This window comes from Neocloeon triangulifer, unplaced genomic scaffold, assembly GCF_031216515.1.
Source record: "Neocloeon triangulifer isolate White Clay Creek 2 clone unplaced genomic scaffold, ASM3121651v1 ptg000014l, whole genome shotgun sequence".
In the NCBI taxonomy this organism is placed as follows: Eukaryota; Metazoa; Arthropoda; class Insecta; order Ephemeroptera; family Baetidae; genus Neocloeon; species Neocloeon triangulifer.
Window position 1 is genome coordinate 14,513,500 of NW_026775556.1, and position 21,632 is coordinate 14,535,131.

At 37.9% G+C, this 21,632-nt stretch overlaps 6 protein-coding genes across 7 annotated transcripts; 4 read left to right on the forward strand and 2 right to left on the reverse strand.

Moving 5' to 3' along the window:
• The first annotated feature begins 7,708 nt into the window (after positions 1-7,708).
• Positions 7,709-9,480, forward strand: LOC132200649 (probable maleylacetoacetate isomerase 2). The gene is made up of 5 exons (XM_059626291.1): positions 7,709-7,949; positions 8,017-8,165; positions 8,365-8,569; positions 8,624-8,726; positions 8,778-9,480. Exons 1-5 carry the CDS (start codon positions 7,745-7,747, stop codon positions 8,902-8,904), a joined length of 789 nt encoding a protein of 262 aa, XP_059482274.1. The 5' UTR covers positions 7,709-7,744; the 3' UTR covers positions 8,905-9,480.
• LOC132200651 (probable maleylacetoacetate isomerase 2) lies at positions 9,230-10,417 on the forward strand. The gene is made up of 6 exons (XM_059626293.1): positions 9,230-9,372; positions 9,427-9,575; positions 9,628-9,835; positions 9,885-9,987; positions 10,044-10,179; positions 10,289-10,417. Exons 1-5 carry the CDS (start codon positions 9,294-9,296, stop codon positions 10,171-10,173), a joined length of 669 nt encoding a protein of 222 aa, XP_059482276.1. The 5' UTR covers positions 9,230-9,293; the 3' UTR covers positions 10,174-10,179; positions 10,289-10,417.
• Positions 10,406-11,656, forward strand: LOC132200650 (probable maleylacetoacetate isomerase 2). The gene is made up of 5 exons (XM_059626292.1): positions 10,406-10,602; positions 10,675-10,829; positions 10,957-11,161; positions 11,219-11,321; positions 11,387-11,656. The coding sequence occupies exons 1-5, from the start codon at positions 10,539-10,541 to the stop codon at positions 11,532-11,534; spliced, it is 675 nt and encodes a 224-aa protein (XP_059482275.1). The 5' UTR covers positions 10,406-10,538; the 3' UTR covers positions 11,535-11,656.
• A 175-nt stretch (positions 11,657-11,831) lies between these two features.
• LOC132200644 (splicing factor 3B subunit 1) lies at positions 11,832-19,706 on the forward strand. 2 transcript variants are annotated; one of them, XM_059626282.1, is made up of 15 exons: positions 11,832-11,980; positions 12,152-12,387; positions 13,839-13,983; positions 15,100-15,179; positions 15,298-15,456; positions 15,521-15,795; positions 15,881-16,553; positions 16,646-16,901; positions 17,025-17,206; positions 17,330-17,758; positions 17,824-18,018; positions 18,079-18,444; positions 18,502-18,957; positions 19,062-19,271; positions 19,329-19,706. In XM_059626282.1, exons 1-15 carry the CDS (start codon positions 11,953-11,955, stop codon positions 19,485-19,487), a joined length of 3,849 nt encoding a protein of 1,282 aa, XP_059482265.1. In that variant the 5' UTR covers positions 11,832-11,952; the 3' UTR covers positions 19,488-19,706. The 2 variants fall into 2 exon arrangements, with proteins under 2 accessions (XP_059482265.1, XP_059482266.1); XM_059626283.1 differs by lacking the exons at positions 11,832-11,980; positions 12,152-12,387; positions 13,839-13,983 and adding an exon at positions 14,017-14,638.
• On the reverse strand, positions 12,701-13,377 carry LOC132200652 (uncharacterized). The gene is made up of 2 exons (XM_059626294.1): positions 13,284-13,377; positions 12,701-13,229 (listed from the first exon to the last, which is right to left on the reverse strand). Exons 1-2 carry the CDS (start codon positions 13,351-13,353, stop codon positions 12,784-12,786), a joined length of 516 nt encoding a protein of 171 aa, XP_059482277.1. The 5' UTR covers positions 13,354-13,377; the 3' UTR covers positions 12,701-12,783.
• A 292-nt stretch (positions 19,707-19,998) lies between the features above and the next one.
• On the reverse strand, positions 19,999-21,525 carry LOC132200648 (corepressor interacting with RBPJ 1). The gene is made up of 5 exons (XM_059626290.1): positions 21,335-21,525; positions 21,144-21,238; positions 20,932-21,081; positions 20,543-20,884; positions 19,999-20,483 (listed from the first exon to the last, which is right to left on the reverse strand). Exons 1-5 carry the CDS (start codon positions 21,404-21,406, stop codon positions 20,075-20,077), a joined length of 1,068 nt encoding a protein of 355 aa, XP_059482273.1. The 5' UTR covers positions 21,407-21,525; the 3' UTR covers positions 19,999-20,074.
• Between the last annotated feature and the right edge of the window lie 107 nt (positions 21,526-21,632).

The following is a 21,632-nucleotide window of genomic DNA, read 5'->3' on the forward strand; positions in this document are numbered from 1 at the left end:
TCATTTATTGTTCATCAGAACAAATGAAATAAATTAATTTTTTGAGAGTTATAACAAACCTCTTTTACAAGATGCAAAGCATTTGACTGAAAATAAATTAAAAGAAAATCATAATTTAGAATTTTAAAATTTCATACTCACTATAATGGGGGTATTCACAACTTGATACTAAGGGATTTGCTGGTACAAACTTAGCAAGTTAATATCCCCCAATATGATTAATCTCTAATTTAGAAGCATGAGACTTTGAAATTCAATTTTAAATTTTCGATGTGTTGTCAATTTTGTTCGAGCTTCAATGCGAGACGGTTAAGGTCTTGGTGCGCACAGGAAGCACCGCCAGATGCCTAAATGGCTGTTCCTCTCGGCGCAACCCGATCAATACAAAAATACATGCTTTACAACTCTGGCGGCACGGAAGTTTTTGCGTGGGGAGAGCGTTTTTTTTTAACTTTGCGTATCCTTTGTTTAAGTCAACTTTTTTGTGTCTGCGAGAGATAGACTAATTTTTACTGTCCAGAGTCAGACATTTTTCGTCAAAAAGCACTCAACAACTGAAATTATCATTTCTTGCTAATTTTCTTATCATTTTCTTTCTTTCAAATTTTGCTCACTTTGACAATTCTTAAAATTATAAAATACAGACTGTCATCTTGTTTAAAAAAACTTTCCTTCACAGCATTTCTCACATAAAACAATAAAGAATTTTTAATAAGCATATAATGCATTATTATTTCTGCCTTGTTTATAGTTAAAACCTTTTGGGAGATTAAAACAAAAAGTTAAGCAGCTCCATTTGCGTGCCGTCGTTTTCCCCTAAAATCGCATTTCACCAAACGCTCACTTTTTCAAGTTTCATCTCGCGTGTTGAAATCAACTCTGCGCCGCTAATAAGTCAATCGTGATTTTATATCTGTATATAGGAAAATACGTATATTTTTTTAATCTGGTTTCCAATCTCTTTCTTGCTCTCGTGCTGAACTTTCTTGGGGTCATAGAGAAGAGATGGGCAATTAATGGAAGAAAATTACGTTGAGATTGATGAGATGCTTCTCAATGCAGTAGCCGGAAGCAAAGTTTGATGCTTTTGATCCCTCTTCACAGCTAATTAAAGTGCTGTTAACTTTCTAATTACAGTCACGTTCATTAAAACGCACAGACTAAAGAAAATTCTGAAATTGAAAAAAAAAATTAAATTGTTCCTTTTGCGTTCAATCTTGGATAATATCTATTTTATAATCGGGACGAAAGTTTTTTTTGTGCATTTAAATTTAATTATTTTAATTTAATTTGAAGAAAAATAAATAAATAAAAATTATTTCTGAAGGTTTCAAAATTTGAAATGATCTTCTGGACTTTTCATTTTCCAACATACTTTTTCAGTTTATATAAAAGTCACCTTCAGTACGCATATATGTTTCCAAGGACTATTGCAAGATTATATACAGAGTTTTTAACCAAGGAGACAAAAAGTGCGCAAACAGAGTGCAGGGTTGTAAAAAAGCGGCCGCATCGGATGAGACAAAGGGCGAGTGCGGCGCGAGGCCTGCAATCACTCAAAATCAAACGCCCTGCAGATCTGCTTTATGGCCTGATAACTCACTCCTATCTCGGCCTCGCAGATAACGCGGCGGCGAATCAAAGGCCGAATTTAATCATCAGACCTGCCCTTTCGGAAACATCACACTCTTGATGCCGACGACACCAAGATTTTGCGACACTTTCTTAAAAGTAGAATCAACTGACGTATATTTGTGTTGTTTAATTATATCTTGTTATAGAAAATGAAAATCTTTTTCTTGGAAGTGCATTTGATTGTAAAAGATGAGCTGATTCTGATTAATTTCTTTTACGCACGACCCACTGCACCATACCACTTTGGACCAGATTCTTATCAAGCAAATATAAAGAGATGAAATTGTTGTAATGTTAGTTAATTTACAACCCAGAAATTAGTAGATACCTTTTAAAACTCCTTAAAATTTTTTCAGCAGTGTTGCATTTAAAAATGACCAGAAATTCCTTGGAGTGGTTGCAGGCGTTGCAACATAATGGGGGTTTTTCATAATCAATTTGAAAAAAGCGCCCCAAAAAATAGAAGGTTTTAGCATGAATACCACCGGGTAAACTAAAAATAAAATAAATACAAAATTTAAAAAAAGCCAAATTCTCTCTGTTTAGCGGGTTGCCTATTTCACGAGGCAATTAAAAATTCGCAATTGAATTTTTAAGTTTTTTTTTCAAATTTTTTTCTTATAACAAAAAATCAGAAAATTTTTTTATTTACTTGAGTCATATTTTTTATAATTCTTTAACATTTTGCTTTAAAATCCCTTTCAAATTGATTAATATTTTCCAAACATTACAAAATTAAAATCCTCCGCGTCAGGCTGTCTCCTCTAAATTCCGTCGCCAACCCTTTGGAATAAAGCTGTCGGCTATAGACAAAACTTTTAGAAAGTGTAGGAAAAATTCATAAAACGCGCACATCAACCTTGCAGCGCACCGACCCATTTATATGGACCGTCGTTTATCAGGGATTCTTTTGAAACCCACAACATGAACATGTTCCCTTTTTCCCTCCACAGAGCGTCCCCTTTTTTCTTGAGACCCAACGCGCTGCTCCTTCTTCTGCTGATAAAAGAAGAGAATCTTCTCCTCGCATATACCTGCGCTCTGTTTTTCCTTTCCCATGCTTTCAGGTAAGGAAAATTCCACATTTCTGCCTGACATCCACGCGAATTCATTTGCATCAGTTTTTCTTTGACAAAAAGCTGCTCCAAAGTGAATAGAAATGAAAGGCCAAGCATGACCGGCGGCGGCACGGCCTAATTGGAGAGGAACCTTTTGTGCTCTCTATCGTCTTACCTGCGAGTCTCCGCAGGTTCAACAACCACCCCTTTTATGGCCCCGAATTTCCAAAAGCTGCTGCCTCGGGATTTAATTACCGCGCCAGCAAAGCACCCACCAGAGAGCAGCGTTTTTCTCCTTTTTCACAAAACCTCTCCTTTTACAATTGATTCTTTCAACACACATGTGCAGATGAGATGCTTTGCTGGAAACTGAGAGGAATTCTCCACTTATTTCTGATCACGTCCTTGCTTGCCACTTTGCTCGCCGCCGCGCGCAGGAAAAGGGTTGTAAATCACGAGCGGAAAGTTTGCACGTCGAAAGCTTTTGGCCGCCAACATCACAGACACAAATTCATACATTTACAATCAAAGCTATGCCCTTTCTTGAAAACTCGGTATCATTTTCAGACCAAGAAAACCTTCATCGTTCATTGATGCATAAATGCGTTTTTGATTTTACGATTCTGTGGTTTGTGAAGAAATAAGTCTCTTTTTAATTCAGGGGCCAGCTTAAAGAGAATAAATATACATTCTTCTGAATTCGAAAAGAAAATAATATCAATAAAGTTGTGATTGCTTTGATTGAAGGATGTCATTTATCCTTAACAATGAGCATGGAAATAAATATTTCCTTGATATATTTATTATTAAACAAAAAATTCAGTTGATATGCGTTAATCTTATTTTTTTTTAATTACCACAAGTGCACATATAAAATGAAACATTCTTTAGTTTACTGAAAATTTTTTACAAAAACACAGAATATTTTACAGAAAATTATTAGGAATAGATGTTAATATTGTTAGAATTTTTTCATCATTTGCATTTTTTAAATATTAAAAACTATTTTTTCCGGTATAAAACTCATATTAATATTTATAAAAGTCAATAAATTGTAGCTTAGAATTAAACTTTAAACGTTCCAATTTATTTCAGCCAAAAAATTCTGATAACGCAGCAGAAGGAACGCCAACGAAAAGTTTTAGAGTTAGCACGATCGGCAGATGCTGGCGTGGCAGCTGCGACCATCGCGTTCCACCCGCAATAAAAGTGTAACTGCGTTAATTAGCGGGGGTGCCCTGCTCGCGATGGAAATAAATTATCACGGGCTAGCATTATTTTTGTTTGTTTGCTGACCAACTGGACACTGCGGCACCAAATTGAGCCGTCGCTCCTTTCTTTCTCTGTGCCGGCGCGACGCCATTAGCGTTTGGACAATGCGGGCGCGTCTTTTGTGCCGACGAGAAATGGCCCGTTGCCGCAAACATAAATAACCACCGATCAGAATAGGTGCGACAAATCACTGACTGAGAGTGGTACCTTAACTGCCCAGCGACAATGCTCGCTCCTGCTGAGCGGGTAATAAAGACGCAACGATGCTCTCTCAATTACACGCTCTACAGCACCCTGCTCCATTCAGTTTGAAATCAAATGTATAATTTTGAGGCAAACAAGATCCATGATAGCTCTATAGATTATTTTTTCATAAAGAATTCCCTTTCTAATTTTTTGACGTAGATTACTTTAATAAATTGTTTTTAGCCATAAAATCAAGTTTTGCTTTAAAATTTTCACGAATGATTGAAAAAGAAGGGAAATTTATATATTTGAAGAACAACAAAAAGTATTTTTTTGTATTATTTTACCATGTGAAAAAAAATGTAAAAACCCACTGCGAAATTGATTTAAGAATTGAAGTCTTTAAAAATAGGGTTTCTCAGTTTTGGCTTACAAATTTTAGTTCTAGAAAAAAAATATATGTATATATACACTATACTACACTATAGTAAAAATTATACATTTAAACCGTGTGAAAAAGCAAATATTCCACTTTTACCAAGAACCATTATTATAGCATTTCAAAAGAGAGAAATACACCTTTTGCTTTCTCTCCCTATTGCTTTTTGGCATTCCATCTTTTCTCAGAGCAGGTTTTCTTATAATTTATTTGTCCAAAAAGCAACAAGAGCCATGCGAGTAAAGGGTGGTTGACCTAAACGGAGAGTCGCGCCCCAACAATGCCAGGGCGGCTCCTTTGAAACACGTCAAGGGACCATTCATTTCCTCCGTCTTCTGGTCTAGAATAGGCTACTTTTCCACAGGGCACACATGCCTTTTTGAAAGAAAAGAAGAAGGCGTCGGATAATGAACCCAAATGTTCACCCTCTTTGTCCAGAAGGGAGGCATTCAAGTCAAAGCATGTCAAAAGAGAAGGAACCAATCTTTTGAATTCATCTTGTTTGGAGAAAAAATAAACTGCGCGTTAAAAATTTCACTCTTTATAGGAAGAGCCGCAAATTAAATCCAGTGACGAGTTGAAAGAACTCGTTTTCCTTAGAATATAAATTGACTCCCACAGTCGATTCACATCATGGCATCGCGTCCGTTTTTGGCTCATGGCACAGCGGTCTGTCTTGCGTGCACATTTGGCCTCTGATTTCAAAGCAGATTTTGTCAATTTCGCGGAACAAGTTCTCAAGCATGCTTAATTGTTTTAAGTTACATGACTTAGAGAGTAATAATTTTTTGCTTGCTAATTCGACAGCAAAAAATTGAAAACATTTGCATTTGTGCATGACAAGCTGTAATAAAGTAATTATGAAATTTCTAGGAATTTAAAACGTCCGAATTTTAATGAAAATTTTTTCTAAACATTTTTTTATAAAGTAAAGTTTTGATTGAAGAAAATGGTTCTGTTAGATTAAAAACTACTCTGTTGCTCTAATTTAATGGGTTTAAATTGATAATTGATATTCATTATGTTTGGAGACAGATGATTGTGTCGTTTGAAAAATTAATCTCTTAATGAAAAGTGATAATTTTTCTCGCAATTTCAGTGAAACCACTTAAAAACCTCTACAAAATCACTATTAATGAAAAAAATTCAGAAAAGAATTTAAAACCATAAAAATAAAAATAAAACTTTTAATGACGTCATGATTTTAACCAGGATTAAAGTAAACCTGTTTTTTTACTCCAAAAATATAATTTAAATTAAACTTACTAAATATTATTTATTAAAAAAAACCTGCAGAAATTATCTTGCACAATTCAGTGGAACTAGGGAGTGAACCAAAAATGAGTGGAAAAACGAGAAAGAAAAAATAATTGATCGTTTGCATCTTTTTCTCTCATTCTGTTTGCTCTCGGTGCGCGTTTGCGTTTCTCTCACGCCTCTAATTGTAATCGTTTTACAGCCGGCGCGCAATTACCCTGGCTGCTGGCCGCCCTGTCCTGTCTATGTACTCGCAATTCGCATTACATGGGCATGTACGTTTAGATGGATAGTTATGCATTCGGAGGGAGCAGCGGAGGATAAAATAAAATTTAAGAGGCCCGTTTGCCGAGCTGTAATTGTGCGGCGCAGATTTGAACGCAGCTCAGGGGGCCCATTATTTATGCGGTGGCGGCAGTGGGCCCGGCGGCCCCGGGGACCCATTGGCTCGAGTGTTGCGCCCCTGTCATCGCACGCTAATTAATTGCCCGGCGTTTGTCACCCCCGCCCGCTGACAACCGCAACCCTGACTTCTGCCCCTAAACTAACTTCATGGCTCCCTTATATACTAAAAGTTAAGCTTTTCAAGAAAGGGGTGAGAAAAGTTTTCAAGATTTTTCTTGTTAAATTTGTGAACGAAAAATTTGAAAACTTTTTACATGCATGTATAAAAGCATCACATTTGTTTATCCTTCTTGATTATGAACACAATTTTAATAGCATACATGTTCAATAACCAACTGAAACCTTTTAAAAGTTTATATTTTAATCTCCTGTTTAGATTTAAATTCTTATCTACAATAATGAAGGTGCAAAATTTGCATTAAATTGCACCATTATGTCAAATTTCGAGCGAAACTCTCGACCGTGACAGGCATGCTCTCGCAATTACATTATTTTATCTTTCCTGCTCCTCTCTCGTTGAGAGAGTGCACAAAGAATTAATTGTGTGTTTGTACTTTAAGTCAGCATAAGCTTTCGTTCTTTGAAAATGACTTCTCGTTCCCAATCACGACTTGTAATTTTCGGCAAAGAACAGCAGCAGGGATCGACAAGTTGCATGAGACACACAAGGCGCTCTGCAATTACAGCGATGGTAAGTGTTGTAAAGTGCCGACTAATTAGCGTCTATCTCCTCTGGCCTTGCCATGGTAATTATTTTCAGCAGGCGTTACTTGATTTAGCTTGTTTTGACGTAGATTTCAATTCCAGGGAAAAGGAGAATAATGCCACAAGTTTTAAAAATAGTTAGGCCGTCTCAAAAAAATTCAAAGCAAAACCTGCGAGCATAGAATAAATACACGAAGTGAAATGCATTACTTTAATTTTTTATACACTGAGACAAATAATGAAATTTCAAATGATTTTAAAACCAAGAAAAACTCAATTATTTTCAATGTGGGGTTTTTTTGGCCAAAAATATTTTCATTTTATGAAACCAATTGTTTACTCTTGGCTAAAAAATTTTTGCTCTTCTTTTGAATGAAAATAATTTATAAAATATCTAAAATTTTTCTCTCAATAAAGTTTTGAAAGTTTTCAAGTAAGCAAGCAATGTGGACAAAAATAGCGACGATATAATAAGTAACTATTTAGTCTATTTAATAAAATAATTTAAAAAAACACTTCCAGGTTCGCAAATAGTAAGCTGTTTTATTTTTTAATTTTCAAAGACAGAATTTTAGATTTTAAGTTTTTTATTTCAATATCCCAGCAGCTTTCCACCGACTTTACGCCTCACCGCCATGAATAGGCAACCTGCTCTTCATTACTGACGACAAGGTTGCCTACCTCGTCACTGCGTCAAATCGTTTCCGAATGGAACGTGTGCGAACTGCGAAGACATCTACTGCCGGAATCTGAAACCACGTGGGCACCACCTGATAAACATGTCAACATGTTTGTCCTTGGGTCCCTGGCCAGGTATAGTAATTACCAGCGGCGTCAGGTCGGTTGCCGGGTGCTGGCGAAGTTGTTCTCGAAGGAATCAGTTTCACCTTCGACGATTAGCCTGAGCAGAAATAAAATGACGAGCGTTCAAGTCGCCAAACCCGTGCTCTACTCGTACTGGAGAAGCTCCTGCTCCTGGAGGGTGCGAATCGGTATAAATTAAATTTTTAAATTTTGTGATCTGGAAAATTATAATTAATTTTTATGTAATTTTCACAGCACTTAATCTGAAGGAAATCAGCTATGACATAAAGACGGTCAGTCTGATCAAAAACGGAGGCGAGCAACACTCTGACGAATATCGAGAAATTAACCCTATGGAACAACTACCAGCCCTTGTCATAAATGACAACACCTATATTGATTCCGTAAGAGCAAAATGTCTTAATTTAAATTTAAAAAGAAAGAAATTGTCAATACATTTGACTTTTTTGTAATTTGAAGCATAGAAAACTTAAATATTTATTACATACTTAATTATACTGCAGTTTTCATTTAAAATTTGCTATCCAACTTTAGCTGTTTTTAAGGTTTTAAATATAAAAATTACATAAATACATTTCACAGTTGGCCATAATGCAGTATTTGGAAGAAAACTACCTTGATCATCCACTGCTGCCTGCTGATGTGCACAGCAAGACCAAAGTGAGAGAAATCTGCCAGCTGATTGCTTCAGGAATTCAACCCTTGCAGAATCTGGCAGTCCTTATCTACGTGGGTGACGAGAAGAAGAAAGAGTGGGCCTGTCACTGGATGACAAGGGGGTTCAGAGGTAGAAGATTAAACTATAGTTTATAATATTTAATTCAAAACCATTCTTTCAAAGCTGTTGAAAAAATGCTGTCCGCAACTGCTGGGAAATATTGTGTCGGAGACGAAATCACCATGGCCGACTGCTGTCTCGTTCCCCAAGTATTCAATGCTCGAAGGTACAATTCTTAGTAATTTTAAACATTCGAGGTTAATCCTAATTTGTATAGGTTCCAAGTGGACCTGAGACCGTTTCCGAACGTCGTTCGCATTGACCGAGAACTGGAGAGCCACCCTGCATTTATTGGAGCTCACCCCAATAATCAACCTGACTGTCCTCCTGAGGCGCCTAAATAATTGTAAATATCAGTTTTTTTCCAAAAAATAACACTGATGGATGACGGAAGGGGATTTAAAAAAAATACAAGGATTTTTGGGCTAATCAAAAATTATTTATAAAAGTGTAACAAGTATAAATGGGAATTTGCTCAATTAGAGTATAATTATTTCATTAAAAGACTTCATCTTGCCGATATTATTTAATTAAATTTACAAAATTTTAAAATCATTATTTTTTGTAAGCATTAAATTGTTGGCTATTCCATTACAGTCAGGGCCATCTGCCAGTGAATATATTAACTCATTTTGTCAACTTGCTAAGTTGATTAATTGATAACTGTATCTCAAAGCTGCATTGATTGATTTTAAGAATTGGTAGCTCCATCGAAAAACAATTTTATTTTCTTATGTCTGTGCCAAATCAATCGATCAAGCCGCTTCTCTACTCGAACTGGAAGAGTTCGTCCTCATGGAGAGTTCGTATTGGTATTTTTACAATTTGTATATTCATGTGACATGGAATTAAAATGTGTTGATTAGCACTCAATTTCAAGAACATTGACCATGATTTGAAAACTCTAAAATTAGCTGCTGTTGGTGGAGAACAGCAGTCGTCTGAATTCCTAGAGATAAATCCAATGGGACGGGTCCCGGCCCTAATTGTCAACGGCACCGCCTTAATTGAATCTGTTGGCTTTTTAACTCCAATTACGCTCATTTAAAATAACTTTCATTATTTAGGTTGCAATTTTGGAGTTTTTGGAAGAAATGTTTCCTGAACCCTCTTTACTTCCAAAAGATCAAGTTTCTCGGGCCAAAGTGCGATCCATTTGTCAATTAATTGTGTCCGGCATCCAACCATTGCAAAATAAGAGCTCCGTGTTGAGTGCAATTGGAAATGAACACAAGCAGGAATGGGCGGTCCATTGGATTAAAAAAGGTTTTGAGGGTATTTAATTATTATACTTTTTTATATTTGATTAAAAGAGCTTAATTAGCAATTGAAAAGCTCCTCGAGAATACTTCTGGCAGGTATTGTGTTGGAGATAAAATTTCTCTTGCTGACTGTTGCCTCGTCCCACAAGTTTTCAATGCAAAAGAGTATATTTGGAAAATTTGTATTTAATTTTTTATTTTCATATGTTATAAAATATTAGATTTGGCGTAAGCATGCAGCGTTTTCCTAAAATAATGAAACTTTCTGGAGAGCTAGAAAGAATTTCTGCTTTTCAAGAAGCTCACCCATTCAATCAGCATGATTGCCCTGACAAACTGAAGAAAATCTGAGCAAAAGTATTATGTTATGTGCCAGTTAACCTTGTAAAAAATATAAAATAAAGTTTATTCTAAATTTGAAATTTAAAATATCAATATTTTTTCATGTATTATGGCTCTGCCGTAGGCAATCTGGACAGCATCCCAGTAGAGCAAGTTGCATAGCCTCTCATTTTTTGGTTAGGGCCATCTGCAGATGATTTTGCAAACTTAATCGAAGTTGAGCACCGAAATTTGACCTTCGCTCCATTGGAGGTCACTTCGTTTCCATGTGATGCGTAGCAGCAGCTGCTAACTGGATCCCCTTATTGTAAAGATAAATCTTTTCTTCAAACTTGGAATAATTCATAAGATTATTACAAAATAATTTAAATAATATGACCGGAAAACCAACTTTGTATTCGTATTGGCGGAGTTCGGCTACTTGGAGAGTTCGGCTAGGTCAGTTTTTTGCAGTTTAATTGAAGCCATTTTTATACTTCTAATTATCTTCCTATTTATTGAATTTTTTAGCTCTTAATTTAAAGGGGATTGAATATGACGTGAAAACATTAGACATTTTAAAAAAGGAAGGTGGAGAAAACCTGACAGAGGAATATAAAGCCATAAGCCCAAGGCAATTTGTACCTGCGTTGGTGATTAATGAAGAAACAACTCTGATTGAATCGGTGGGTATAAAATTTAAAAATCTGAGAAAATAAAAATTAATATTAACAGATATCAGCAAATGAAAAAAATTAACGAGCAATGTAATTATTTTGTCCAGATTATATTTTATTTTTTCTTTGCAACCAGATGGCTATTTTGGAGTACCTTGAGGAGAGTTACCCTCAAGCAAAATTGCTTCCAAGTGATTTAATAACCCGCGCAAAAATCAGGGGGATTTGCAGCTTGATTGTCTCTGGAATTCAGCCTCTGCAAAATGTGGGGATTCTGAAATCTGTGGGCGAAGAGAAAAAAATTGAATGGGCCAGGACATGGATCACCAAAGGCTTTCAAGGTTTTAAAAATTGAAAATAATACATGTAAATAATCAAAATATATTATGGACTTCCAGCTGTTGAGAAAGTGCTTGAGAGCACTTCAGGAAAATACTGCGTCGGTGATGAGATCACTCTTGCTGATTGCTGCCTAATCCCACAGACCTTTAACGCAAGGGGGTAAATTAAATAGTTTTAGGTTTTATTAATTAAAAATAATAATTAAATATTGCTTCAAATTACAGATATCTTGTAGATATGACTCAATTCCCTAATATAGTGAGAATTGACAATGAGCTCAAAGACCATCCTGCGTTCAAGGCGGCCCACCCTTTCAGCCAACCTGATTGCCCAGATGTGGATAGAACTGCTGAAAAGGCGTTCTCAATTTAATCTTCTCATCCACTAGCGAATTTGCTTTTTAATTCAGTTTGCAAATAATGGCAAAAGCTGAAAAAAATTAATTCCACTCTCTTTAATTATATAAAAAAAAATTTAAAAAAATCTTGCCAGTTGCCATTTAATTTTATTATAATTTTACTTTTTATGCATCAGCATTTGATTTGAAACTTTTTTATTAACATGTTATATGATTCGGTATAATAAATATTAAAATAATCATTTATTTATGATCAATGCACTTATAAAATAATAAAAAGTGATAAAAAGAAAATATGTAAAAATGGCCTACGTTAGCCTTTGAGAGAAAACTTATTCCCGCGCTTGGTCAGCTTCGTGTTGGCATACCTTCTTTTGCTTCCGATTCGTTTGGCTACCCTGCTTGCTTGTATTGAGTTTATTGAGGTTCAAGATGGACGCTGTTCCTCGAACCCACGAAGGTAAATAATTTTGCAAAATACGCCGTCTTCTCCTAATTTTTGGCAATGCAAATGCCTCAGAATTTTAACTTTGCTTAACAAATTTGTAATGCAACATAAAAATTTACCGATAAACGCGTAATTACCTTTGAAAGTCGCAATCTAAATATCACGTTTTGTTGGCACTTTCAGATATCGAGGCCCAGATCCGCGAGATCCAGGCCCGGAAAAAGACTGCGCCCGAACCGGAGCCGACCGAAAATGAGGACAAAGTTGGCCTTGGACAGACAGGTGTCTTTGATCGGGACATCTACGGCGGTGGCAAGTATGATGGCTACGTCACGTCGATCGCCGCAGACGATGAAGCCGAGGAGGAGGAAGGCGCCGAATTGCCGGCCCCCAAAAGGAGCACTTACACAGCACCCAAGGTTCGTATTTTCAATTAAATTTTACATTGATTCGTTCAGCAGATAAAAGTTTTGAATTTGTAATTTATAAATAATTAAAGTTAGTACATTATTTTTATACTTATGTCAAGACATACAATATAACCATGGATATATTTTAATATAAAACCTGGATACATAATTTAAGAAGTAGTAAATCAATGATATATACACAGAAGTGTTTATATTTATGTCTGTATTTGTATAATAATATATATATATATAATTCTTATACTCTGTTAAGGTCCAAAGACATTCGAGTTATTATCCTTTGGATAGTTTGGATGTGCATTATGATGATGTTATTCAAACGAGAGGAAAATTACAATCTTAATACATACATGCATTTATTTTTCTTTTCTGTGACATATTTTTTTTTCAAATCCTCTTGAGATTAGAGTAAACAATGTTTGACTTCATTTCCACGTAGTCAGGCCCTACTGGCTGCAAATACTTCCTCTCTTGATTATTTTTCACCCCTACTTCATCGTACACATTGCTCCTCTCTACTGCTTCGCAAATTTCCACCGTACAAGCCGGATTGTCGACACAATTTTTCTCCTCGGTTTGACTCTTGACGTTAGCCTTTGGCTGCTCAGGTTCCTTTTTTGTCTCAGCAGTCACCGCTTTCGGTTTGCACTTTGAGTAAGACCAATATGAAATGAAACAGATCTGGGCTAAATTGATTGCAAAGATGAGCCAGAGCAAGTAACTGTTTGATCCAGTGGAGCAGGGACAGACAGGCATGGCTACGGATTGTTGCATTTGTTTTAAAGGGGGGCTGTTGTTGTTCGGCAGATAGGATTGTCGACTTTTGCCTGCAACTGGAATTGCATGGAATGATACATTTTTTATATCTTATCTTAGTCTCAACTTACCTTCATTTTCCATCTCCTGTGATGACACCAAGCCAAGAATGATGCACAAAGAAACGATTTTCAAACACATGTTGCTCTCAACCTTTTTCTTTGTTTTCTGACGAAAATTTGAAGCCGCAGGAAACTTTTTTCGTTATCAGTTAGAACGTCCTGCTATTTAAAAGTTTCCTTTCATATCCAAACCGCAATAAAATTATTGCTCGTCAGATTAAATTATCATCACAGCTCTAGCCACAAGTTTTCCCAGTATAATTTCATCAGCTACATAAAAAAAATACATAATTTATGACCTCAATAAAAGATCTAATAAAATTTTAAAGGTTTTTAGTCTCTGATGAATATTATCGAATATAACCAAATAAATGAGCATCAATCAGGTCTTGAAGAATGGAAAAGCGTTTCTTCTAGAATCTAGAAAAATTATTTATTCTTGTAGAGTACTAATTATTTTATAAAAATTGATGTGATTTTTACTCACTTTGAAAACAATTTTAATTTAAAAAAAAAAAAAATATGAATATTGTTTAAATTTAACGTAAAATTTCATTGTTCCAGGCTTTGCTCAATGAGGGTACTGACAAGGATTTTGATCCTTTTGCCGATCGGCGTCGGCCCACGATTGCCGACCGCGAGGATGAGTACCGTCAGAAGAGGCGCAAGCTGATGATTTCGCCTGAGCGAGTTGATCCTTTCGCCGAAGGTAACCTATCATTTGCCAACGACCAGTAGTCTATAGTTGGAATAGGACGGGCCCAGAGGGGACTGACAGTTGAATGAATGGGACATGCACCGCCAATTGTGCACATTAATCTAAAAGCAAATAATTTCACAGGGACTTATACTTAATTATCTTAATTCAGTTAATATCTTTTTAAATGCAAAAGAACTTCATCGTAAAAGATCTTATAAATAAATTAAATAATCAAAGAGCTTTACAATTACTTTTATTTCCTCTAACAAACAGAAGAAACTTTGTGAAGAAGCAATAGGAAATCTGATTTTATATCAAAACGCTGTAAAATTTAATTTTCCTTAGACGTCTTCATTGAGTTTTAAACTAATTAAGAAGTGTATCAAAGTTTTGACTTGAAGCACAATTTGGTCGGTGTGTGTAGTTTGGAGGCGTGAATGGATCAGAAACAGCAGAATACTAATGTCGTGTGCCTTTTTGAGGAGCTGCGTCGGAGGCGCGAAGGGCCTGAGGGTGGCCGCGGGATGCGAGCCGGCCACCCTTCTTGAATGACATAGAAAGAGTGAATGTGCTGATGTTGAGACACTGTCACTAATGCCCGTAGATAATTTCAGGTGTCTGATTATCAGTCTGGCCGGCTGAGCGCCCCCTTGTGCTGCCGCACGTACGTATTCACTCTGAGCAGGGTTCGCCCAGGTTTTCGAATACCTCTAACTAGTTTGGATTTTTACAGAAAAATCGTAGGACATTTGAAAAAACCTCACAAGAGAATTTCAGGCCCCCTTCTTGCAGGACTCTTCTTTTATTTCCATTCTTGTCCTTTTCAGTAACTTTTTGTTGAATTTTTTTCATCATTATAATAATTGATTGTTAAAGATAAAAAAAGTTATCTTTGTTTATAAATTAATTAAAAAATAACTTAGCACTTATTCATTATATTGCAAATGTGCTTTCTACACTCCCTGAAAACTCTGTTATTGGTTTTTTCAACAAAAACCTGGGAACGATCCCTCTCCCTGGATCCGCAGCCCCCATCATATTTAAATAAGAATCATATGTTTCTTTGCAATCTGTGCAAAGAAACTCGTTTTCTGTTCAGTTGCCTTACTTCAATTCTGTTTACAGGAGGAAAAACTCCAGATGTCGGCTCCAGGACTTACACCGAAATTATGCGGGAGCAGATGCTTCGAGGAGAAGAATCTGAGGTATTTAATAATTAAAATATAGATAAGGATGCAACTTTTAATCTTAATTTTTAAAAAAGGTGCATTTTGCCTAATTATTTTACATTTTTCTCATATATTTTTATTACTCGTAAATCAGGTCCGTAAAAAGATAGCTGACAAAGCAAAAGAAGGCACCCTTAACGGTGACAAAGCAAAGAAACGCGGACGCTGGGATCAGGCAGCAGAACCAGAACCATCTGCCAAGAAAAAGGGCACCAGCACCACGCCTGGCCGAAGCTGGGAGGAAGACTCGGCTGTAAGTTGATCTCAAGTATGAAATTCCTTCACTGTCTAACTTCTTGTGTTTCTCTCACAATCAGACAACCCCAGCACACACTCGTTGGGATGAAACTCCGGGTCATGTTGGTCAAACTCCTGGAGCTACTCCTGGCCAGTCGACCAGAATGTGGGATGCCACGCCAGGCCATATCACTCCTGGCCATGACAAAGGAGCAACTTCAGCGAGGCGAAACCGCTGGGATGAAACTCCCAAGACAGAAAGGGAAACGCCGGGGCACTCTGGTTGGTCGGAAACTCCGAGAATTGACAGAGTTGCGCCCGAAGACACCCCTTCTGCTTCAAAGAGACGCAGCAGGTAAGCAATTATTTAATGTATTGAGTTTAAAAAAAATTGTTTTGAAAAGATCCCCATTACTTAAATTATGTTTTTATCATCTAAGGTGGGACGAAACTCCTCTGGTGGCCCAAACTCCGCAGACTCCATCAATGACCCCATCGATGACCCCAACGGCAACTCCGGTTGGTCCTAAGGCTATGGGTTTGGCAACGCCTACCCCTGGGCACTTGGTCAGCATGACGCCTGAGCAGCTGCAGGCTTTCCGATGGGAAAGAGAAATTGATGAACGCAACCGCCCTTTGGCTGATGACGAGTTGGACTCGATGTTTCCTCCGGGTTACAAAGTTCTCCCGCCTCCAGCAGGCTACATCCCGATCAGAACTCCTGCTCGCAAGCTGACGGCCACTCCAACACCAATGGCCGCACAAGGCACACCAGCTGGCTTCTTTATGCAAAAGGAAGAGGTTGGTCCAAGCAAATACATGGAAAATCAGCCGAAGGACTTGCCCTTCCTCAAACCTGAAGACGCCCAGTACTTCGACAAGCTGCTGCAGGATGTAGATGAGGACAGTTTGCCTCAGGAAGAACAAAAGGAGATCAAGATTATGCGGCTGCTTCTGAAAATCAAGAATGGAACGCCTCCAATGAGAAAGTCAGCCCTCAGGCAGATCACAGACAAAGCCAGGGAATTTGGAGCAGGCCCACTATTCAACCAAATTTTGCCTCTGCTTATGTCGCCAACCTTGGAAGACCAAGAACGACATTTGCTTGTGAAGGTGGGAATTGTTCTAATTCAACTATAAAATTCCCATTGAAAATGTTTTATTCTTCCCCATTGTTTTAATTTATTACTTACTTTTATTAACAGGTCATTGATCGAGTTCTATACAAGTTGGACGACCTTGTGCGTCCTTACGTGCACAAAATTCTGGTTGTTATTGAGCCGTTGCTGATTGATGAAGATTACTATGCTCGTGTAGAGGGCAGGGAAATTATTTCCAACTTGGCCAAGGCCGCTGGTCTTGCTACGATGATCAGTACCATGAGACCTGACATTGACAACATAGACGAGTATGTCCGAAACACCACTGCCAGAGCGTTTGCCGTTGTTGCCTCTGCTTTGGGTAAGAATTTTTTCCCAGAAGTTTCTCACAAGCATTTTTAATTACACCAAAAGTACAGTTCAAGTGAATATTTTCAGTGCGATGTCCACTGATTATGTTACACATGCCATGTTTTGTCCACAGGTATTCCATCGCTGTTGCCTTTCCTTAAGGCTGTGTGTCGCAGCAAGAAGTCTTGGCAGGCCAGGCATACTGGCATCAAGATTGTGCAGCAGATTGCTATTCTTATGGGCTGCGCTATTTTGCCCCATTTGAGGTCGTTGGTTGAAATCATTGAACATGGGTTGGTTGACGAACAGCAAAAGGTACACAATTATTCTAAATTCTACCCTGAAAATATCTAAACAGTATTATAAAGCATTTTTAAAGCAAGATTTAATCTTCTTACTGAAATAAATTTAATAAAACTTTTTTATTTCTTCAATCAGGTTCGAACTATAACAGCCTTGGCCATTGCCGCTTTGGCTGAAGCAGCAACACCTTACGGTATTGAAAGTTTTGATTCAGTGCTGAAGCCGCTGTGGAAAGGTATAAGGACACACAGAGGCAAGGGTTTGGCTGCTTTCCTGAAGGCTATAGGCTACCTGATTCCGCTGATGGACGCCGAGTACGCCAACTACTACACTAGGGAAGTGATGTTGATCCTGATCCGAGAGTTCCAGTCTCCAGACGAGGAGATGAAGAAGATTGTGTTGAAAGTGGTGAAGCAGTGTTGCGCCACAGATGGTGTTGAGGCAGCCTATATTAAAGAGGAGATTTTGCCTCACTACTTCAAGCATTTCTGGAACCACAGGATGGCCCTGGATAGGAGGAATTATAGGCAGCTCGTCGACACAACTGTAGAAATGGCCAATAAGGTACACTCTAAGATATAAATTGGAATTGAAATATTAATTTAAATTTTATTTTAATTATTAATTAGGTTGGAGCAGCTGAGATGATTGGCAGGGTTGTTGACGACTTGAAAGATGAAAATGAGCAGTATCGTAAAATGGTAGTAGAAACCATCGAGAAAATAATTTCCAACTTGGGTGCCGCAGACATTGATTCTCGATTGGAAGAGTTGCTTATTGATGGCGTCCTGTACGCCTTCCAGGAGCAGACTTCGGAAGATGCTGTGAGTTAAAGATTTCTAAAACTAAAATCATTAGTCCATTTCAAACCCTGATTTTTCCAGGTGATGCTCAATGGTTTTGGAACAATTGTAAACCAACTTGGCAAGAGAGTAAAACCATACCTACCACAGATTTGCGGTACAATTCTGTGGCGTTTGAACAATAAGTCGGCTAAAGTTCGTCAGCAGGCTGCAGATTTGATTTCAAGGATTGCTGTTGTCATGAAGACCTGTTTGGAAGAAAAACTGATGGGCCATCTTGGAGTGGTCTTGTACGAGTACTTAGGAGAGGAGTACCCTGAAGTGCTTGGTTCTATTCTTGCCGCTCTGAAGGCAATTGTCAACGTCATTGGTATGACCAAGATGACGCCGCCTATCAAAGATTTGCTGCCTCGACTCACCCCCATTCTTAAAAACAGACACGAAAAGGTAGGGACTTAAAAGAGTTGAGTCGATTTGTTTTGCTTAATTTTTTTTTCATTAAAGGTGCAAGAAAACTGCATCGACTTAGTGGGACGTATTGCTGATCGAGGTCCGGAATACGTGTCTGCCAGAGAATGGATGCGAATTTGCTTTGAGCTTCTGGAATTGCTGAAGGCGCACAAAAAAGCAATCCGTCGAGCCACTGTCAACACCTTTGGCTACATTGCCAAAGCTATCGGCCCCCACGACGTGCTTGCAACCCTGTTGAACAACCTGAAAGTCCAAGAACGCCAGAATCGTGTGTGTACGACTGTAGCCATTGCGATCGTGGCTGAAACTTGTTCACCCTTCACCGTCCTGCCTGCCTTGATGAATGAATACCGTGTCCCTGAACTCAATGTGCAGAACGGCGTCCTCAAGTCACTTTCCTTCTTATTCGAATACATTGGTGAGATGGGCAAAGACTACATTTATGCAGTAACACCTCTTTTAGAAGATGCTCTCATGGATAGAGATTTGGTAAGTTTTTCCTTATAAAAAAATTAATTTTTGGTGCCAGCATCTATTTTCTTCTGTAATTATTTATAAACGGTAATGAATAAAATAAATGTTTTAATTTCAAGGTTCATCGGCAGACAGCTTGTGCAGCAATCAAGCATGTAGCTTTAGGTGTTTATGGCTTTGGCTGCGAAGACGCCCTTATTCATTTGCTGAATTACGTCTGGCCAAATATATTCGAAACGTCTCCTCATTTGGTTCAGGCTTTCATGGATGCTGTGGAAGGAATGAGAGTGTCGCTAGGTCCAATCAAGATTTTGCAGTACACCCTTCAAGTGAGTTAATTGACGTTTTTACTCGTGCATTGTGTTAATACAAATTTTAATTTCCAGGGCCTATTTCATCCTGCAAGAAAAGTGCGAGACGTGTACTGGAAAATATACAACTCTCTTTACATCGGTGGGCAGGACGCACTCGTTGCTGGCTATTCCAGAATTGCTAATGACCCCAAAAATCAGTATCAGCGCTATGAATTAGATTATGTCCTTTAAAATGCTTATGTTGAACGTTGTGCAATCATTATTATTGTGGATTGTGGGGGTTAATTGCAAGTTTGCAATATTTCGGCTTTAGAGTCTGCTATTTTTGGGGTTACTGCGTCAGCATCATAAGGAGATTTTTATTTAGCATAATGTTTTCATTTTTTCTTGCAAGTTTTTTAAGTTGTAAATAACAGGAATCAATAAAATAAAAATTTAATTTTGCTTGTATCATTCTTTTGCATTTATCAGTGCAGATCCTAAATGCCACTATACAAAATCAAAACAGCTTCGTAAGAATTGCTTCGTGATCTTCATAATTACTTTGTTCTCAGGAATTTCCTTTTTTGAGTAGCCTGTAACTAGGGTGGGTTACTGCCTTGAATGTGATTTCGTATAAAATGATCCTGTATCACAAATTTCTACATCCTTTTTAATATCTCTGACGCTCTACTTAATATTTCCAGTTGGGATCCCATTGTTTGATTATTTTAAAGTTACTCTTTTAGTCAAAAAGTTTGAAATTTCAAGTAAAAAGTATTGTTAAGTTAAACTCTTAGTATTATTTATTATTATTTTACAACAAAATTAAAGGTAAATCACCGCCGCCTCTTGTTATCTCTACGTTCGTCATCATGACTGATGCTCCTTTCTCGACGCCTCTTCTTGTCAGAGTCCCTGGGATCCCTATGATCTTTCCGATCCCTATCTCTCCTTGGACTTTGATCTTCATCCCTGACGTCCCTGTCCCTCCTCCTGGGACTTCTCTTCTGGTTTCTCTCTTGAACCCTGTCCCTTCTTTTTGGACTGTCATCCCTTCCTCTCCATTTTGGAACTTCTTCTCTTCCTCTCCTCTTTGGGCTGTCATCTCTATTCCTCCAAATGTTTCTCCTCCTAGGGCTCCATTCCTCAACGTTCCTTTTCTGACTTGAATCATCGTCACTGCTTGCTTTGCCTTTGTTTTTCTTCTTCTTTTTCTTCTCCTTCTTTTCCATTTTCTCAAGTTTCCTAAAGTGGTTTTTAAGGTAAAATAAATTGCAAAATTGTGTGATATAATTATATCTTACTTGAGTAGTTTCTGCTTTTGCTTCCTGGACAGTCCTTTGAAGAACTTGCTCTCTTCGTCCTCTTCTTCATCCGACTCAATCAAATTTGAAGCCCTGACAGGAAGATGTGTTTGGGCCGCAAGAGCATTCCTCTTCATTGCGAGTCCATCGTCCCTCATAGCAGCCACCAAGCTTAGGGCGTCGCTCTCCTCAACATCATCGGAGCGGCTCATGGCCTGTGCAAATAACGGGCACTCCCGGTCTGTGTTGATGTGGCCCCACTTGTGACACTTGATGCACCGCACGTTTCGTACTTGAATACCGAACGGTTGATCTTGGATTTCAGAGTCACCTTTGCAGTAGCTAAAATGTTCATTAGTAACATAGCAAAAAATTTAAAAGATTCTTACTCTTCTCGGGGAGCATTGTATTTCCGCTGCCACTCGAATTTGTACTCAGGCTCATCATCCTCCTTTTCCCTCTCCTTCTTGGCACCCGGTGGAGGCTCGTACAAAAAGTTAACGCTCAATTTGTCTTTGCTTTCGCTACTCAGCAGAGCCCTGAGAAAAAATTAAATGTGTTTAAAAAAATTAAATACATATATTTATAAATGGGAACTCACTTGTTGTTGTAGAGGTCCTGTTCCTTCTCATACTGCTGCCTCAGCTCATCCTGCTTTTTTCTGTAGGCAACATCTTTTTGCTCGGCCATCCATACCTAAAAATTAAATATTTCAGATAAACATACATAAATAAATTACTTTTCGTGGCCATTTTGCGCGTATCATGCGTATGAAATTATTTTTGTTCATACCCGCTTCAGGTTGTCTCTAGAGGCTGGATGGAAGAATTTTTTGCACATGTAGTTATTAAAGCCTTTCCCCATTGTGATAAGCGAAATCCAAAATCCTCAGAACTACGTTAAAACTTTTGAAACTTTTTTTCGAGGTCAGATTTTGTGCTCGATGCTCGATCCTTCTATTCCCTTTTTTCTTTTCCTGTCAAAACAAAACAACACAACAGCTATGACGTCTGGTGGGCAAATTCTAAAGCTTTCGGCTTTCGGCATCTCCATTTCGACGACAGCGCGCACCCTCTGCTGCCAAACTGAG

What these genes read in the sequence shown, in the direction of transcription:
- LOC132200651 (XM_059626293.1), top strand. Translation starts at nt 9,294, where the DNA reads ATGTCTGTGCCAAATCAATCGATCAAGCCGCTTCTCTACTCGAACTGG. An exon ending in CTCATGGAGAGTTCGTATTG is followed by an intron (nt 9,373 to 9,426) that starts GTATTTTTACAA and finishes TGTGTTGATTAG; the next exon opens with CACTCAATTTCAAGAACATT. An exon ending in CAAGTTTTCAATGCAAAAGA is followed by an intron (nt 9,988 to 10,043) that starts GTATATTTGGAA and finishes ATAAAATATTAG; the next exon opens with ATTTGGCGTAAGCATGCAGC.
- LOC132200644 (XM_059626282.1), top strand. Translation starts at nt 11,953, where the DNA reads ATGGACGCTGTTCCTCGAACCCACGAAG. An exon ending in AACGACATTTGCTTGTGAAG is followed by an intron (nt 16,554 to 16,645) that starts GTGGGAATTGTT and finishes TTTTATTAACAG; the next exon opens with GTCATTGATCGAGTTCTATA. An exon ending in AGCAGACTTCGGAAGATGCT is followed by an intron (nt 18,019 to 18,078) that starts GTGAGTTAAAGA and finishes TGATTTTTCCAG; the next exon opens with GTGATGCTCAATGGTTTTGG.
- LOC132200649 (XM_059626291.1), top strand. Translation starts at nt 7,745, where the DNA reads ATGTTTGTCCTTGGGTCCCTGGCCAGGTATAGTAATTACCAGCGGCGT. An exon ending in CTCCTGGAGGGTGCGAATCG is followed by an intron (nt 7,950 to 8,016) that starts GTATAAATTAAA and finishes TAATTTTCACAG; the next exon opens with CACTTAATCTGAAGGAAATC. An exon ending in GATGACAAGGGGGTTCAGAG is followed by an intron (nt 8,570 to 8,623) that starts GTAGAAGATTAA and finishes ATTCTTTCAAAG; the next exon opens with CTGTTGAAAAAATGCTGTCC.
- LOC132200648 (XM_059626290.1), bottom strand. Translation starts at nt 21,406, where the DNA reads ATGGGGAAAGGCTTTAATAACTACATGTGCAAAAAATTCTTCCATCCA. An exon ending in CTAGAGACAACCTGAAGCGG is followed by an intron (nt 21,239 to 21,334) that starts GTATGAACAAAA and finishes TTTAATTTTTAG; the next exon opens with GTATGGATGGCCGAGCAAAA. An exon ending in TACAATGCTCCCCGAGAAGA is followed by an intron (nt 20,885 to 20,931) that starts GTAAGAATCTTT and finishes TGAACATTTTAG; the next exon opens with CTACTGCAAAGGTGACTCTG.
- LOC132200650 (XM_059626292.1), top strand. Translation starts at nt 10,539, where the DNA reads ATGACCGGAAAACCAACTTTGTATTCGTATTGGCGGAGTTCGGCTACT. An exon ending in GATCACCAAAGGCTTTCAAG is followed by an intron (nt 11,162 to 11,218) that starts GTTTTAAAAATT and finishes ATGGACTTCCAG; the next exon opens with CTGTTGAGAAAGTGCTTGAG. An exon ending in CAGACCTTTAACGCAAGGGG is followed by an intron (nt 11,322 to 11,386) that starts GTAAATTAAATA and finishes TTCAAATTACAG; the next exon opens with ATATCTTGTAGATATGACTC.
- LOC132200652 (XM_059626294.1), bottom strand. Translation starts at nt 13,353, where the DNA reads ATGTGTTTGAAAATCGTTTCTTTGTGCATCATTCTTGGCTTGGTGTCA. An exon ending in ACAGGAGATGGAAAATGAAG is followed by an intron (nt 13,230 to 13,283) that starts GTAAGTTGAGAC and finishes ATGCAATTCCAG; the next exon opens with TTGCAGGCAAAAGTCGACAA.